Consider the following 16154-nt stretch of genomic DNA (forward strand, 5'->3'; position numbering starts at 1 on the left):
TCAGTGAGGACCCCAAAGCTCTTGCTATCAGTGTGTAAGTGAGCCTCTTCCAAGGGGATCCTCCAGCCAGAGTCAAACCTTCCAGCTGCCGTCACATGATCAGCCCTGTCCCCCTGCAACTTCATGAGTCCATGAGCCACGTAAATTGCCGACTTACAGAAATGGAAAGAAGCGAAGTCTGTTGTTTTCCTGCTAAATGTTGGGGTAATGTGATATGGAGTACTAGATGGCTAGTACAGTGCTACTGAGAAAAGGTCTGCTTAGGAAAGACTGATGAGTTGGGGGTAGGCACTACTGTGAAAAGAGGGTGTGGATAGGGCCCTCCTGTAAACGCATTTGGGCAGAAACCTTCAAAGTAAGAGAGCAAGACAGCAATACTCGATCCAGGCATAATAGTAAAGAACTTCTGAGATTTAGTATGCACCTGAGATGACAGATGTTTGCTTCGCCTTGTTAGAGCAACATCAAGTGTCAGTGTGACTGAAGTGGGGTGAGCAGAGTGGGGAAGGGGGTGTGACAGGCGGTAGAAGGAGGGGTAGGGCCTCCTAGAATAGAAAGGCAATCCTCTTGGCCAGTTTGTGCTGCTATAACAAAATATCACAGACTGGGTGGCTAATGGGATATAAACAACCTTTTTTTTTTTTCTCACAGTTCCGGAAGCTGGAAGTCCAAGATCAGGGTGCCAGCATGGTGCGGTGAGGGGCCTCTTCCTAGTCTCAGACTTCTTATTCTATCCCTTTTGGGTCTCTGAGGTCTATGTGCTCAGAATCTAATCACCTCTCAGAAGTGCCACCTCCTAATACCATCACTTTGGGAATCCGTTTGTCAATATATGAATTTTTTTTTTCTTTTTGAGGGGGGTGGCACAAACATTCAGACCAGGGCAGGAATGTGTTTGTACTTTATTCCCAGTCAGGGGAAGCCACTGAAGGTTTTCAGCAAGAAGAACAATGCGACTTAACCTACATTTTAAAAAACGTCGATATCTTCTTTGGTGCTATGGGCCGCTTGGATTTTAAACATGCAATGTCCAATTCTCAAAAAGGACGGACTGGTTCAGCTAGGCTGCGCAGACGAGTGTAAGAACTCCCTACGCCTTTAACATTCATGCTTCCTATAGAACCGGGCTGCTACGCATGACATGACATAGTTTAACTAAGTACAGGACACGAGGCTCGTCTGAACTCAGGTGTGCTGTTAACTGTAAAAAGCGCACTGGAATCCCAAGATTTAGTACCAACAGATGAATGTAAAATGTCTCACTAAATCTTCTGGCTTGATTACATGTTGAAACGATAATATTTTGGATATACTGGCTTAAATAAAATATGGCCATCTTACCTCTCTCTTTCCGCTTTAATGAAAACGCGGCTACTATTAGATTTAAGAGGACATGCTTGTCTGGGATTCTGTTTCTACTGGGCAGCGGCTGGGCTGGACTCTGCGCTCCGAGGTGCAAACTCTCCATCCAGGAGTTTCCCCTGCGCCCTTTCCGCCCCAGTAAGGCCGAGGTTCTGGCCGGGAGTCTCCGGTTTTCCTGTGAGTTCTCTCAGCCTCTAACCCGAGTCTCCGGTCCGACCCCCGGGCTGGCCAGCATCTCTGGCTTTCGTGACACCCACTCCCGGGCTGCAGGGGTGCAGGGCGCGGACCTCAGAGAATCCAGACGGTCGGGCGGTCGCACGCATCGGTCCTCCCGGCTCCCCAGTCCTCCGTCCCGCGCGGTGGTCGCCTTCCCAGCACCACGCCTCACAGCACAGCCAAAAAGGACAGTAACCTGCGGGGGCGAGGCCTGTCGATCACACCCAACTCAGGGCAACACCCACCTCGGTCGACTTAATGAACACCTATTACTTCTGGTCAACCCAGCTCACGCGGATCCACCGATCGCACACCTCGCGGAGACCTAAACAACAATCACCTCAGGCCCATCCAATCACCACTCGTCTCAGGCTCATCCAATCATCACCTGCCTCAGGCCCATCCAATCACAACCCTCCTTACGCCAACCCAATCAACACCCACCTCAGGCCGACTGGGCGGGGCCGGATCCCTCCCGGGCTTCCCCCACCTTCCCGGGGCCTCTGGCCTCTCCGCGGCGGGGGCGTGGCTACAGGTCGGGAGGCGGGACTTCCTGTCCGGCCGGAAATAATTCGATCCAGTCCGGAAGTCAGCTCGCAATCCGGCTCTTCGTGGGTCTTGGGGTTTACGGTCCGAGTGTCTGGTGGGGTCAGGGCGCTCAGTGATCGCTAGACTGCTGCCTTAGTTCGCCTCTTATTTTCCGGCTGGCGATGGCGACCTACACCTGCAACACCTGCCGGGCGCTGTTGGACGACGCGGAGGCGCAGCGGGCCCACTACAAGACGGACTGGCACCGCTACAACCTGAGGCGCAAAGTGGCCGGCATGGCCCCGGTCGCCGCCGAGGGCTTCCAGGAGCGGGTGCGGGCGCAGCGGGCCCTGGCGGAGCCGGAGAGCAAGGGCGCGGCCACCTACTGCACCGTCTGCAGTAAGAAGTTTGCCTCCTTCAAGGCCTACGAAAACCATCTGAGGTCCCGGCGGCACGTGGAGCTGGAGAAGGAGGCGGTGAGTCGGAAAGTGGCGATCCTGAATGAAAAGAACTTGAAGGAAGGGCTGGGCGTGGACAGGGATGCGGTGAACGCGGCCATCCAGCAGGTCATCAAGGCCCAGCCGTCCACGTCTCCCAAGAAGGCGGCCCCAGCGCCCGGGGCGGAGTCCCGGAGTCCAGTGACCGTGGCCGCTGGAGGACGTGGGACTCAGCAGCGAGACCCGGTCGAGAAGCCTCCCCGGCTGCAGTGGTTTGAACAGCAGGCGAAGAAGTTGGCCAAACAGCAGGGGGAGGAGGAGAGTGAGGACGACCTGGATGCAGATGGTGGGGGCCTGTCTGGGGGGCGGGGAGGGGCGGGGGACGGGGCTGGTCCTCAAGCTTCCAGTTTATCTTTGAGGTTGGAGGGGGGAGGTGTCCGTTTTCAGGTGAAGGTGATGCGTGAGGGTGTTTCCTTGGTTTCTGAAGTGGCTGGTGTGGCCAGCACCCCCACAGGGCATTTTGTGTGTTCAGCTCACTGTTGTCGATTCGGGGACTGAAACCTTAACGGGGGGTGGGGGGAATAGTTACTTAGTAAATATTTGTAGAATGAAAGGATACATTCTCTGTTGAAGGAGGAGATTGTTAACATATGCAGAAGGAGAACATAGTACCCTCACACCATGTGCTGCAGAATGTTTAATTCCATTGGGTTTCTGGTCATGACGGCTTTGCTCTGAGTTTGAGGTGCTCAGAATCGGCTAGCTACCTTGCAGTGTGAGGCTGGAGCCAGCAACCTAGGCTTCTTGACTTAATGAGCTATTTTTCCCTCATCCCCCTGACGCTGATTGCATGTGTTCATATATGCATAGGAAAGGAGCACGTGCTTCCTTCAAGGGGTTTACTGTGCGCTGAAAAAGAAGGATGAAAGCATTCCTTAGCCATGCCGACCGGTGTGTGGTGGATGATTGGCTGACTTTGAGATCTTCAGCTAACTTTGTTTTTCAAATCTCTGGCTTGCAGACTGGGAGGATATTGATTCTGATGAGGAACTGGAATGTGAGGATGCTGCAGCCCCGGAGGAGGAGGCAGCGGAGGAAGAGGCTGGAGGAAGCACCCCGCGTGGCGCCATCCCCGTAACTGACTGCTTGTTTTGTCCCCATCATTCAAGCTCCCTCACGAAGAACGTGGCTCATATGACTAAAGTGCACAGCTTCTTTATTCCTGATGTAGAGTATCTTTCCGATCTTAAGGGACTGATTAAATATTTGGGTAAGTTCAGTCGTTTTTTCCTTTTGAATGACAAAATACCACATTATTGGGGGGCATTAGTTTGGGGCTTCTCCTCAATCTTGGATTGAGTGACCGGCCGATTTTGTGAAAATCAGCAACTTGATGGCTGTTTTTTGAATTGTGGACATCGACAGTGAGCCCTAATCTGGCTGCAAAAAGCTGCTTTCATATTTTTTTTCTCAACTTACTTTTCCAGGAGAGAAAGTTGGTGTGGGGAAGATTTGCTTGTGGTGCAATGAGAGGGGGAAGTCCTTCTACTCCACGGAAGCTGTACAGGCTCACATGAATGACAGGAGTCACTGCAAGCTCTTCACAGATGGGGATGCTCTTTTGGAATTTGCAGACTTCTATGATTTTAGGTAAGTCTGGTTTGTAATGTCGAGCGAAGCCAGCTGATCACATTTGCATTGGATTTGCACGTGCCCCTGCCTGATAACTGTCTGTGTCTGGCTCTGTCCGGTATCATATTCTTCATACCTCTTAGCACACTTTTTTAGGAGGTAGTTATTTCCTCTCATTCTGTAGATGAGAAACTGAGTATTACAGAGTTAAACACACATATCTGACCCGGAGAAGATCTCAGGCCCAAACTGTCAGTTTGTGTGGTTTGAAAACTTGTTTTTGCTTGTTGTGATTTCCATGGTCAGAAGTTCAGTTTTGCCAGTTACCTCAGGAACAGAGGCAGGGAGGTTAGGCTTCACATCTTGGTTTCCCTGAGAGCCCTTGAATCACAGGCTGTCTCCTAAGGGACTTGAGCTGGTGGCTGCACCAGACCTGTCCCAATCACTTGTTGGTGAAATTATTCCACCTTTACCTAGAATCTTGAATATTTCATACATCATGCAACGAATCCATGCTAGGAATTCTGGAATAGCTGGTTCTTAGTGTCAGTGTGCCTATGACCTAGCACAGGTGTGCTCTGCAAGCAGGTTTGTATAATGACCGTGCCAGGTGTGCAGAGTCCACCTAATACAGGTGTTCAGAAAAGTGCTGGTCTTTTAAGTTGTCCTTTTGCATTTTCCTCCTGATTTCTCATTTCTTACTTGTCCTGACAGAGAGTTTTTCATTATAGCCACTTTGGTGGCCCTGTAGGGGTATCCATTGTGGTTTTAATTTGCATTTCCCTGATGAGGACTGATGCAGTTGAGAACGTTTTTATATATCAACTGGCCGTTTGGATATCTCTTGTGAAGTATCTGATCTAGTCTTTTGTCTGTTCCTATTGGCTTATCTGTCTTAGTGTACATTTCTGCAGTTAATTTCCATGTGTATTTGTGAACAGCTGTAGAAACACAGAGATTCTTCTGGAACTACAGTGTCTAATTTGCTAATTCCTAGGTGTACTCATGTCACTCTTTTGGTTAATTAAGTAAAGTAAAAATTTTTAAATTCAGTTCTTCAGTTGCACTCCCCACATTTCAAGCCCTATGCTTAAAAACAGATGTGCTTTAAAAGTAGCTACCATAGTGGGCACACAGACTGAAAATTTGCATCATCAGAGACTTCTGTTGTTCAGCACTGTTCTAGGACTTGTTTTTGTAATGATTAAATTGAGGAGAGCTGCATCTCCAGCTGTACAGTCTCCTCCTCTTCCTCTGTTTGCCAACCCTCCTGGAGAGAAACAAATACAGAGGTGAAGGAATTCTGTTGTAGGTTATTTGCTCACTCTTTCTTAGAATAATTTTAGATTCTCAGCAAAACTGAGCAAAAGGTACAGAGATTTCAAATACACTCCTTACCCAACACGTGCATAGCCTCCCTCATTATCAGCATCCCCCAGTGGTACATTTGTTACAATTGATGAACCAAGTTGACCCATCAATTATCACTCAAAGTCCATAGTTTAGAGTTCATTCTTGGTGTTGTCCATTGTATGAGTTTGGAGAAATGTGCATACAATGACATGTATCCACCATTAGAATATCATACAGAGTGGTTTCACTGACCTACAGATCCTCTGTGTTCTGCCTGTTCATCATTCTCCTCCACCCGACCCCTGGAAAACAGTGATATTTAATGTCTCCATATTTTTGCCTTTTCCAGAATGTTGTATGATTAGAATCATACAGTATGTAGCCTTTTCAGACTGCTTCTTTCACTTAGTAATATGCTTTTAAGGTTCCTGCATGTCTTTTCATGGCCTGCTAGCTCATTTCTTTTTTGTATAATCCAAAAATACTCCCTTGTATGGATGTGCCACAGTTTATTTATTCACCTATTGAAGCGCATGTTGGTTTCTTCAAGTTTTAAGAATTTGGATAAATCTTCTGTAATTCATGTGCAGGTTTTTGTATGGACAGAAGTTTTTGACTCCTTAGGGTAAATACCAAGCAGCAGGATTGCTGGGTCTTACAGTAAGAGTGTGTTTGATTTTTGCAAGACACCGCCAGCTCTTCCAAAGGGGCTGTACCCTCTTGCATTCCCACTAGCAATTAATGAGAGTTCCTGTTGCCCCAGATCCTCACCAGCATTTGATATTGTCATTGTTCTGGATTTTGACCATTCTGATAGGTGCATACTGGTATCTCTGTGTTTTAATTTGCATTTTTCTGATGACATATGCTGTGGAGCATCTTTTTTGCATGCTTATTTGCCATGTGTGTATCTTCTTAGTGAGGAGTCTGTTAAGGTCTTTGGCCCATGTTTTAATCAGATTGTTTATTGCTGAGTTTTAAGAGTTCTTTTTGCATTTGGATAGCAGTCCTTTATCAGATGTGTCTTCTGCAAATACTTTTTTCCAGGTCTGAATCTTGTATTTTAATTCTCTCGACATTGTTTTTTCACAGAGCAGAAGTTTTTAATTTTAATGAAGTTTAGCTTATCAGTTATTTCTTTCATGGACTGTGCCTTTTGTGTCGTTCCTAAAAAGTCATCACCAAACCCTAAGTTATCTAGGTTTTCTCCTATATTATCTGTAGGATTTTTTATAGTTTTGTATTTTACATTTAGGTCTGGGATCCATTTTGAATTCATAGGCCATTTGCGTACTTTACTACAGAGAAAATGCTAACAAATTGTTTTCTCTCCAAAAGCTTTCAGTGTAGTCGCTGCAACTGTTAACCCCTCACCCCAACCCATTTAGTTATCTAGTAGGTTTGCAGTATTTTAGTTAAATTTGAGGTATTGGTCTATGTATTAATGCCATTCCATGGTTCCAGGAGTAGCTACCCAGATCACAAGGAAGGGGAGGACCCTGATGAGACTGAGGACTTGCCCTCAGAAAGGGCCTTGGAATATGAAGACGACACCATGGAGCTGATTCTCCCTTCTGGTAAGTGCAGTTGTCCAGAATACATAGCTACATGCCGCTGAGATTATCGGAGTGGCGTGTTCCCATCACTTCCCTTCCACACCGAGGGGAGAGAGCCTACAGCTTCAAGTGTGTGTTTGTGTTCCCCTGGACGAGGTGAACTCTGAAGGTTGCCCCGTAGCTCTGTCTTGGCTGTTTTGTTTAAATTGCATCAATGTTTTCCTCACTTTTGTTGTGATTCGTAATGCTTTAATCAGTCATTGCCTTTCTTTTCAATACATAGACCTTTTGTATTCTGTTTATTATCTGTTTTTTTGGCCCCATCCAGGTTTTTCTTGTTAAACTTGACTTTGCTCTTATTCCTTGAACTGATTCCTGTTTCCTTGGTGGCTCAGACTTGCATATGTTAGTCTGGCATGGGTGGACCTGATTGACAGCGCCCAGGTTTCCTGTCCGTATTCTGGGTGTAGGGGGAGGCTTGGAGTTTGAATTCTGCCTTCTCCTTTGGGCAACAGGATTCATAATGGCAGGATTTTGTTCCAGATATGAATAGAAGAAGGAAAGCCATGAATATGAGAAGTATGCAGTATTGCTTACAGTGTTATGCTTAGCTAATAGGAATGGGGGCAGCTACAGAAGACGCATCTAAAAAGGACAGGGAATGGGATGATAAGATAATAAGATCCTAATAATACCTCGTATTTACTGAGCAGTTAGCACATTCAGGCAGATATATTATTTTAGCTTTACATCAAGCCTTTGAGTTAGATTCTGTTATCCTTATTTGACATATGAGCCAGCTGAAGCTTAGACAGGTTGAGTAATTTACCCAGGATCATGGACCTTGTCAGTGAAGCCCTTTCCCCACTTGTCTCTGCTGCCTGGGAGATTTGCAGTGATGGTGGGAGCAGGAACAGCCACATTGCCAATGGAGACGTCTGCCATGAAGAAGCCACCCTGAGGAGCTGCTCTCCACCTGGAATAGCACGGCTTAGGTATAGAGAGCCCTGCTTAACCCAGAGTAATAACCTTCTAAGGCTAAGGGCAGCTTTAGACAATGACAGTGAAAGGAAAGTGCAGGCAGAACCTGTCTTGAGGATATAGTTCTTCTACAGTGGTAGGGAAGCTGTAATGCAGCAGAATATCGTGGCCCATACAATACGCAGCAGCAAAACAGGCCTAAATGTATCACAGAGGACCTAGTCCCATCTTCCCTTGGTGAAAATACTGATGCAGAAATAAGTTTAATAACTTCTTTTCTAAGACTGTTTATTTAGCCCCTAGTTTCATTAGCTCCCCCTTCCTTAACTGAGACTGAGATCACAGACCTTGAGAAAGTGAATGAAATGGTCCCTGCCAGCGGCGCATGGCGTGTAGTAGGATCACCAGGAACGTGGGCTTCATTTTGCGGCAACGCTGCTCACCAGTGAGCATATCCTGTTTTAGAAGTAGAGAAATTTTCATCTGGACTTAAGACGTCTGTAGCTTAAAGACTCCTTAGCTATGTAGACAACACATTTGCCCAGAGCGATGGAGTTTCCTCAGGTTCGCCAAAGCCAAACCTGGGTGTCTTCTCAGGATCCGCTCTTCCTCTCCCACATCCAGATGGTGACTAATTGCAATTCCTAAATGGCTTTTGAATATTTTTTCTTTTTTTTTCTCCTTATCTGTGTCACCATGAAAGCTTCCTGTCTGGCCGTCTCCAGCCTGGTTTCCACTTGACCACCAGTCTATTTTCTTTTCCCTCTGGAATTTCCAGGGGGAGCCCTTGCCTTCAGGGTCACTTTGTCGCCCAGGTGTCCGGCGCTCTTCCTTTCCCGCCCGCACGCAGTCTCCCTCCCCTGGGCCTTTGCCTGGGCGCTGCCTCTGTCCCCCGCTCCTCGTCCTCGCCCTGCAGGGCTCACGTTGAGCCCCCTGCCCAGCTGTCGTGATGCGGCTCTAGCTCCTCTGTGCCTGTGGGCTGGCTTGCCTTCTGCCCCGTTTCTGTGAGGACAAAGCTGGCGTCTTCCATCTCCGCACAGTGCCTCAGACACACAGGAGCCGCGTAAATGTCTGTTGACTGAGTGACTGGCAGGTTGGAGGTGACTTTTATTTATTTATTTTCTGTACGCGGGCCTCTCACTGCTGTGGCCTCTCCCGCTGCAGAGCACAGGCTCCGGATGCGCAGGCTCAGCGGCCATGGCTCACGGGCCCAGCCGCTCCGCGGCATGTGGGATCTTCCCGGACTGGAGCACGAACCCGTGTCCCCTGCATCGGCAGAGGGACTCTCAACCACTGTGCCACCAGGGAAGCCCTCTTGGGTTTTTAAAGCATGAATTTCCTTGCTCACAGCTACGTGTCCACGTACCAAGTGATGCTGTTTTAAAGTACTGGATGATGACCTCAGGGCAGCTCTTAAGGGAGACTGGGAAGTAGTGAGTAAGCGGCTTGGTCTTGGAGTACTGGGCGATATTGTACTGTTAGACTCTGGAGAGGCCAGACCAGCTGCCAGGTGCTGCCTTACCTCAGCTTTCGTCTCTAGCTGTGCACTTTTTTCTGAGTGTGTGCATTTTCCTGGGGAAACGCTGTTACATCATAAAGTCACCTGTGTGGGCACACGGAGTTTTAAATTTTTTTATTTATTCATTTGTTTTTTAATTAATTAACTTATTTTTTGGCCACCCTGCGCGGCTTGCGGGATCTTAGTTCCCCGACCAGGGATCGAACGTGCACCCTGGGCAGTGAAAGCACGGAGTCCTAACCACTGGACCGTGAGGGAATTCCTCCGCACAGATTTTTTTGACTGTGCGGGTAAGTGCACTTTTTTCTGGGGAAAGGCTGTAGTTTCTGAAAAGCATCTGTGACCTGGACGAGATTAAGAGCCAAGAATGGAAAAATCTAAATGTACAGCATTCGCTGCCTTCCTGGGTCTTCTTCACAGATGACCGGGGGCTGAGACCTGGTGATAGAATTCGTTTAAACAGCAACAGAACATAGCACTCTTAGTGAGCCAGAAGGCCCCACTATCTGGAAATCTATTCCAGCTGCACAGCCACGCACACTTTTACCGTCTCATTTTAAACACCAGTCGTGCGCTAGGCAGTCTTGGTTATAATGAGACAGGACAGTTTTGTGTCCATTGGTTTGCCTCCGTGTCTCAGTGCTGACTTGGGGATTTTGTAATGAACCAAGAAAATAGGAAATCTCTGAATAAACACTGTATACATGTGTAGTGATATTACAACAGTATATTCAGTCACCTGGTTATGTCTTTGAACAAATTTACCGTTCAGAAACTTCCTTGATTATGCTCAGTTATATGACTGGGTCAGCGTGGATGTTAGCATGAAGCTGACTTGGGAAGGATTCTAATGTGGAGAGCCTAGTGATACTTAATCAGCTACACTTAGCAGAGTCTGCTTTAAACTGGTTTTGAAAGCAGCGGGTAGTTGTGATTCCTTAAATCTAGTTGCTTCAGGTCAAGTAGATGATCCCAGAGGCAGTGGCATAGAGTATCCGGTAGAGGGCGCTATGAGCATTTATTTTGAAGACTGTGGTCTGGCTCAGTTCCTTCCCTCTTTGCTCTTCAGTTCCTGTGGAGCAAGTTGGTGTGAAAACACATCCAGTTAGTTGCTGACTAGCCAGATGAATCTGTTGCTGGATCCACGAAAGGCACGTGATCAATCTTCTTAGGAAACTTACAGTTAGAGATATTTTCTTTTTCATTGTCTAATGTCACCAGTGTTAGGCTATTTGTTAAGTAGGAGTGGAAATTTTTAAAATACATTTATTTATTTGTTTGTTTATTTCTTTCTTTTTGGCTGCACTGGGTCTTCGTTGCTGCGTGGGCTTTCTCTAGTTGTGGCGAGCGGGGGCTACTCTTCGTTGCAGTGCACGTGCTTCTCACTGCGGTGGCTTCTCTTGTTGAGGAGCACGGGCTCTAGGTGCACGGGCTTCAGTAGTTGTGGCGCACAGACTTAGTTGCTCCGTGGCACGTGGGATCTTCCCTGACCACGGCTCGAACCCGTGTCCCCTGCATTGGCAGGCGGATTCTTAACCACTGTGCCACCAGGGAAGCCCTCAGTCTTTTCTTTTAATTGAAGTACAGTTGATTTACAGTTTTGTGTTAGTTTCTGGTGTACAGCAAGTGATTCTGTTTTATATATATATATATTCTTTTTTGTATTCTTTTCCATTATGGTTTATTACAGTATACTGAATATAGTTCCCTGTGCTATACAGTAGGACCTTGTTATTTACCTATTTTATATACAGTAGTTTGTATGTGCTAGTCCCAAACTCCTAATTTCTCCCTTCCCCACCTCCTTCCTTTCCCCTTTGAGAATCGTAAGTTTGTTCTCTATGTCCGTGAGTCTGTTTCTGTTTTGTAAAGAAGTTCACTTGTATCATGTTTTAGGTTAGGAGTGACAGTCTTGTAAGCAGTTCTTACTGTGGAGAAAGATAGATGGACAGGTTGTGGCTTCATCATAACTCAGACATTACCCATCTGTTATTTATGGACAGGCACACCGTGTTCTATAACGAATTTTCCTTGATGAGGGCCTTCCAGTTGAGCTGTTTTCAGCACATTGTACTTGGTGCTTAATGTTAGGTTCTCACTGTCATTGCCACAGGACAGGAGTAACTTTAAACACTGAATGTTTAGAGTTCTCCTGTCAGGTGTCAGAAACCTTGGCGTTGATTAATGAAACCTTTTCAAGCATGTTTTAGAAGCCAACCTTCAATAATAACGTATTTCTAAATGCTGCTTGCGAATGTAAATAAATCGATTTATTAAGTACTAATGACCAGCAGCATTATCATTTAATGATTTTGAGGAAATCATCATTGCAAACTCAGAGCAAACTGCCTACATTATAAATAGAAAGTCATAATCAGCAGTGCTGGGCTTTCCTGCCAGAGCCTCCATTTAAGAGTGAGTCCTTCTCCATCCGCTGTACCTCACTTATTTCTTGTGGTTTAGGAGCTTTGTTAACTCTTCTGCTGCCAGAACAGTCAGGTCCTGGGAAGCATCTTTTCATCCATATTAGTATCCAAAGGCCGCATCATCTTTGAATTGAAAGTTTCTCTTTGTCATCTCTTGCGTCTGATCACCAATCAGTCAACTGGAAGTAACCACTTTTCCATATCTGTGCAGAGAGCAAACTGTTTCCCAGGTAGCTTGCCAGGTATAGGGACTTGAAACGAAATAACCTGACAGAATTTTTTCTTGCAAGTTAAAAATCGAGGTCCTAAAAGCGAATATAGCCGTCTACAATAGTTAACAGTATTCTGTTCATGGTCTTTCTGCACAAAATATTCTGAAAGAAATTATTTTATATATATAAGTGTAAAGCTTCCATAGCAGCCGTACACATGGTTCTACCTGGCTGTATTTCCTTAATTCACTTTCAGTGGAAACAGCTGTTCCGTGCCTTGTGTGTATGCTGTTGTTAAACTTCTATGCGTTGATGTCTGTCTGGGAATGTATTTGATTGCTTATGTTCTACTTAATATTCTTGTGAAAGTATAGCCTGGGTTTAGTAAGCTCTCAGGTGATCTCATGCCGGTGGCCCAGGAGAACTTTTCGAGAGCCAGGGCGCTCTGATGGAGCCTGGAGTGTTGTCATCACTGAAGCCCGCCCCCTTCACTTTCACCTGCTGTGAAGCTGAGATCCAGGGGTCAGCACACTTGTCCTATAAAAGAGCAGATAGTCCAAAGCATTCATTTCTGAAAGCGTGATTGACTGGCATGGTTGTATCAGATCCTTCTCAGTAAGTAAAACCTGGAGAGAGAATTCATCTTAGTCATCTTTTAAAATTACGGTTCGGGCTTCCCTGGTGGCGCAGTGGTTGAGAGTCCGCCTGCCGATGCAGGGAACGCGGGTTCGTGCCCCGGTCTGGGAAGATCCCACATGCCGCAGAGCGGCTGGGCCCGTGAGCCCTGGCCGCTGAGCCTGCGCATCCGGAGCCTGTGCTCCGCAACAGGAGAGACCACAACAGTGAGAGGCCTGCATACCGGAAAAAAAAAAAAATTAAAAAAATAAATAAATAAAAAATAAATAAAATAAAATTACGGTTCACCAGGCGACTTCCGTCATTTAGAAAGCATTAGGGCAGGGTTTCTCAGCCTCAGCACTGTGGACGTTTGGGCCAGATAATTCTTTGTTTTGGGGACCGTGCTGTGCCTTGTATGATGTTTAGCCGCATCCCTGGCTTCCACCCACTAGGTGTCAGGAGCCTCCCTCTAGCTGTGACAGCCAAAAATGTCTCCAGTCATTGCCACATGTCCTCTGGGGATAAAATTGCCGGTTTGAGAACCACTGCAATAGAGAATTTAAGCAAAGGAAAAGTGGATTGGTGTCTCTTCTAGACTCAGACTGTGGCTTGTAGACCTAAACATCAGGGCCATTATCTGTGCTTAATCTTTTTTCTATTAAAAAAAAAGTTAAAGCTCCTTACCTCCTCAGATCCTATTATCTGTATTAGTTGGGGGCAGCTATGTGAATTTCTAGGGAAGCATATTGTCAGTACAGATGCTGAATTTTTCACCTGGCAGTGACTTGCCATTATCTCTGTTTTTCAGTGCCTCTACTCTTTGGTTTTCCTTCTTTCATTGTTTAACATGCAGCTTCATCTTTCTTCAGCAGATTAAAGCACTGTTTCTTCTGGCACATCCGTTTTCCAGCTAGATAAAAGTGAAAATTCTGATTCAGAAAGCCTTTACTTTTATAGCTCTGCCTTGAAAAACTGTCCAACTCAGTGCTTCAATATTGTTCTTTTGAAAAACAGGTGCCAGAGTGGGTCATCGCTCCTTGATGAGATACTACAAACAGCGGTTTGGCTTGTCAAGAGCTGTGGCAGTTGCTAAGAATCAGAAGGCTGTGGGCCGGGTCCTCCAGCAGTACAGAGCCCTGGGCTGGGCTGGCAGCACAGGTACGTCCACGTGGACCACAAGGCCCGGCCCAGGAACTTGCATCGCACAAGGGGCCTCGGGTGAACTGGTTTTTTCCTCTTTGTCCTTGTGGGTCCTCTCTAGGGGAAACTTACCTTCTTGGCTCTGGGGGCTTCTGTGACCACTTGAGACATTTATGGCAATAAGCCCAAAGCTCCATGACTTAAAAGCTTTGTATTCCCTAGCACAGTAACTATTTTAAAACTCATATAGACCATTACCTTTTTCAGGAGGTATAGTTACAAAAATAATTGTTCAGCAATTAGCAAAGGTTGAAATTCTCCTGGAGGTCATACAGAGGAATTAAATATCCTTGTGGCGATAGTTTGAGCTGTGAAGTCAAACATGACTTATCTGATATACTTGTAGGTTCTTATACAATGAGTATGAGTAATTTAATTGATTGAAACCTCTGTTTCCTCACTTATAAAGTGGAGATGATATTAATAGGACCTACTTGTAGAGTTGGGCAGGTTGACTGTCATAATGCATGTATGACATAGTACATGCACATAATAAAGGCCAGCTGTCAGTTCTTCCTTTTGTAATTTTTCCATAGAAAACTTAGTAAGACTCAGAGCTAGAGCAAGCCACTGAAATTGTTAAGCTTTGAAACATCATCAGTGTGAAATTATTTAAATCTATTCTGATGTGTCTGCTGAGTGAAGCTCATTATGCTTGGATCTTCAAGGAGAAAGTCAGTCCACTGAAAACAGTATAGAGAGAAGGGAGAGAGCTGCCTTCTGATGGCCTGGAAAGCTTTGGCACTGGAATCCATTGTAAATGGCTCTGTGTTTATATACACGTAGGTTCCTTCACTACGGCTCCCTGTGAGCTGAGTTGGTTTTTTATAATTAATTAATTAATTAATTTTTGGCTGCTTTGGGTCTTCGTTGCTGTGCGTGGGCTTTCTCTAGTTGCGTCGAGCGGGGGCTACTCTTCTTTGTGGTGTGTGGGCTTCTCATTGTGGTGGCTTCTCTTGTTGTGGAGCATGGGCTCTAGAGCGCAGGCTCAGTAGTTGTGGTGCACGGGCTCAGTTGCTCCACGGCATGTGGGATCTTCCTGGACCAGGGATCGAACCTGTGTCCCCTGTATTGGCAGGCGGATTTTTTTTTTTTTTTGCGGTACGCGGGCCTCTCACTGTTGTGGCCTCTCCCGTTGTGGAGCAAGGCTCTGGACACGCAGGCTCAGCGGCCATGGCTCGTGGGCCCAGCTGCTCCGCGGCATGTGGGATCTTCCTGGACCGGGGCACGAACCCGTGTCCCCTGCATCGGCAGGCAGACTTCCAACCACTGTGCCACCAGGGAAGCCCGGCAGGCAGATTCTTAACCACTGCGCCACCAGGGAAGTCCCTCTGACTTGGTTTATAGTCTGCCTTTCTCTGTCCCTTTTGGTCAATGGGGCTTCACCTTTTGGGCTTATAGACCTTTTCAGATGATGAAAACTAAAGAGGCTCATCCCAGAAGAATGTATATAGAGAGAAGTTCTGGTATGCAATAAACCCCGCAAGGCCCATTGGATAGAGACCCCAGATAATAACTCTTGTTTAAATATAAGAACCCACTTACCCGAAACTAGCTTTGATTCTCTGCCAAGTTGGGTCTTCTCTGATCACAGGTCACAGACCTTTGCCTCATTTCTTATCCCCTTTCCAACCCCAGGAGCAGCTCTCGTGCGCCAGCGGGACATGCAGTATGTCCAAAGGATGAAGTCCAAATGGATGCTGAAGATGGGGATGAAGAACAACGCCACCAGGCAGATGCACTTCAGGCCCCAAGTGCTGTTCTGAGTCGGCCAGGGATGGCGTCATCATCCGTCTCCTGCGCAAGCGTCCTTCTTGCCTGGGGACCGTGGAAGCTGGATCAGGCAGCAGACCCTTATGCTGCTACTTCTTCCTGTACTTTCTCTGTCCTGACCTGATAATAAAAGTCAGAATCGTATTGGCTCTCCAGTGTAATTTTTGGACAGGGTTGAAATGTTGTGTTTTTGCAAAGTGAGTGCTGTGTCAACTGGACACAGGCCCTGCCCTTCTGAGAGTTGCTTTGTTGTCTCGGCTTGAAACTGATTTAGGGCTGTCAGAATAGTGTGGGGGATTCAAGAGCGGCTTGTCTGCTCCAAACCTGGTTTAATTTTCAGA

At 46.6% G+C, this 16154-nt stretch overlaps 1 protein-coding gene across 1 annotated transcript; it reads left to right on the forward strand.

Moving 5' to 3' along the window:
- The first annotated feature begins 2172 nt into the window (after positions 1-2172).
- Positions 2173-15919, forward strand: ZNF622 (zinc finger protein 622). The gene is made up of 6 exons (XM_082836182.1): positions 2173-2889; positions 3565-3813; positions 4031-4193; positions 6993-7105; positions 13855-13998; positions 15679-15919. Exons 1-6 carry the CDS (start codon positions 2289-2291, stop codon positions 15804-15806), a joined length of 1398 nt encoding a protein of 465 aa, XP_082692308.1. The 5' UTR covers positions 2173-2288; the 3' UTR covers positions 15807-15919.
- Positions 15920-16154: the final 235 nt, after the last annotated feature.

Source organism: Leucopleurus acutus (assembly GCF_964270905.1).
Source record: "Leucopleurus acutus genome assembly, chromosome: 3".
NCBI lineage: Eukaryota > Metazoa > Chordata > Mammalia > Artiodactyla > Delphinidae > Leucopleurus > Leucopleurus acutus.

Coding starts and splice junctions, on each gene's coding strand:
- ZNF622 (XM_082836182.1), top strand. CDS start 2,289: ATGGCGACCTACACCTGCAACACCTGCCGGGCGCTGTTGGACGACGCG. Junction 3,814..4,030: donor GGGACTGATTAAATATTTGG/GTAAGTTCAGTC, acceptor TTACTTTTCCAG/GAGAGAAAGTTGGTGTGGGG. Junction 4,194..6,992: donor GCAGACTTCTATGATTTTAG/GTAAGTCTGGTT, acceptor CCATGGTTCCAG/GAGTAGCTACCCAGATCACA.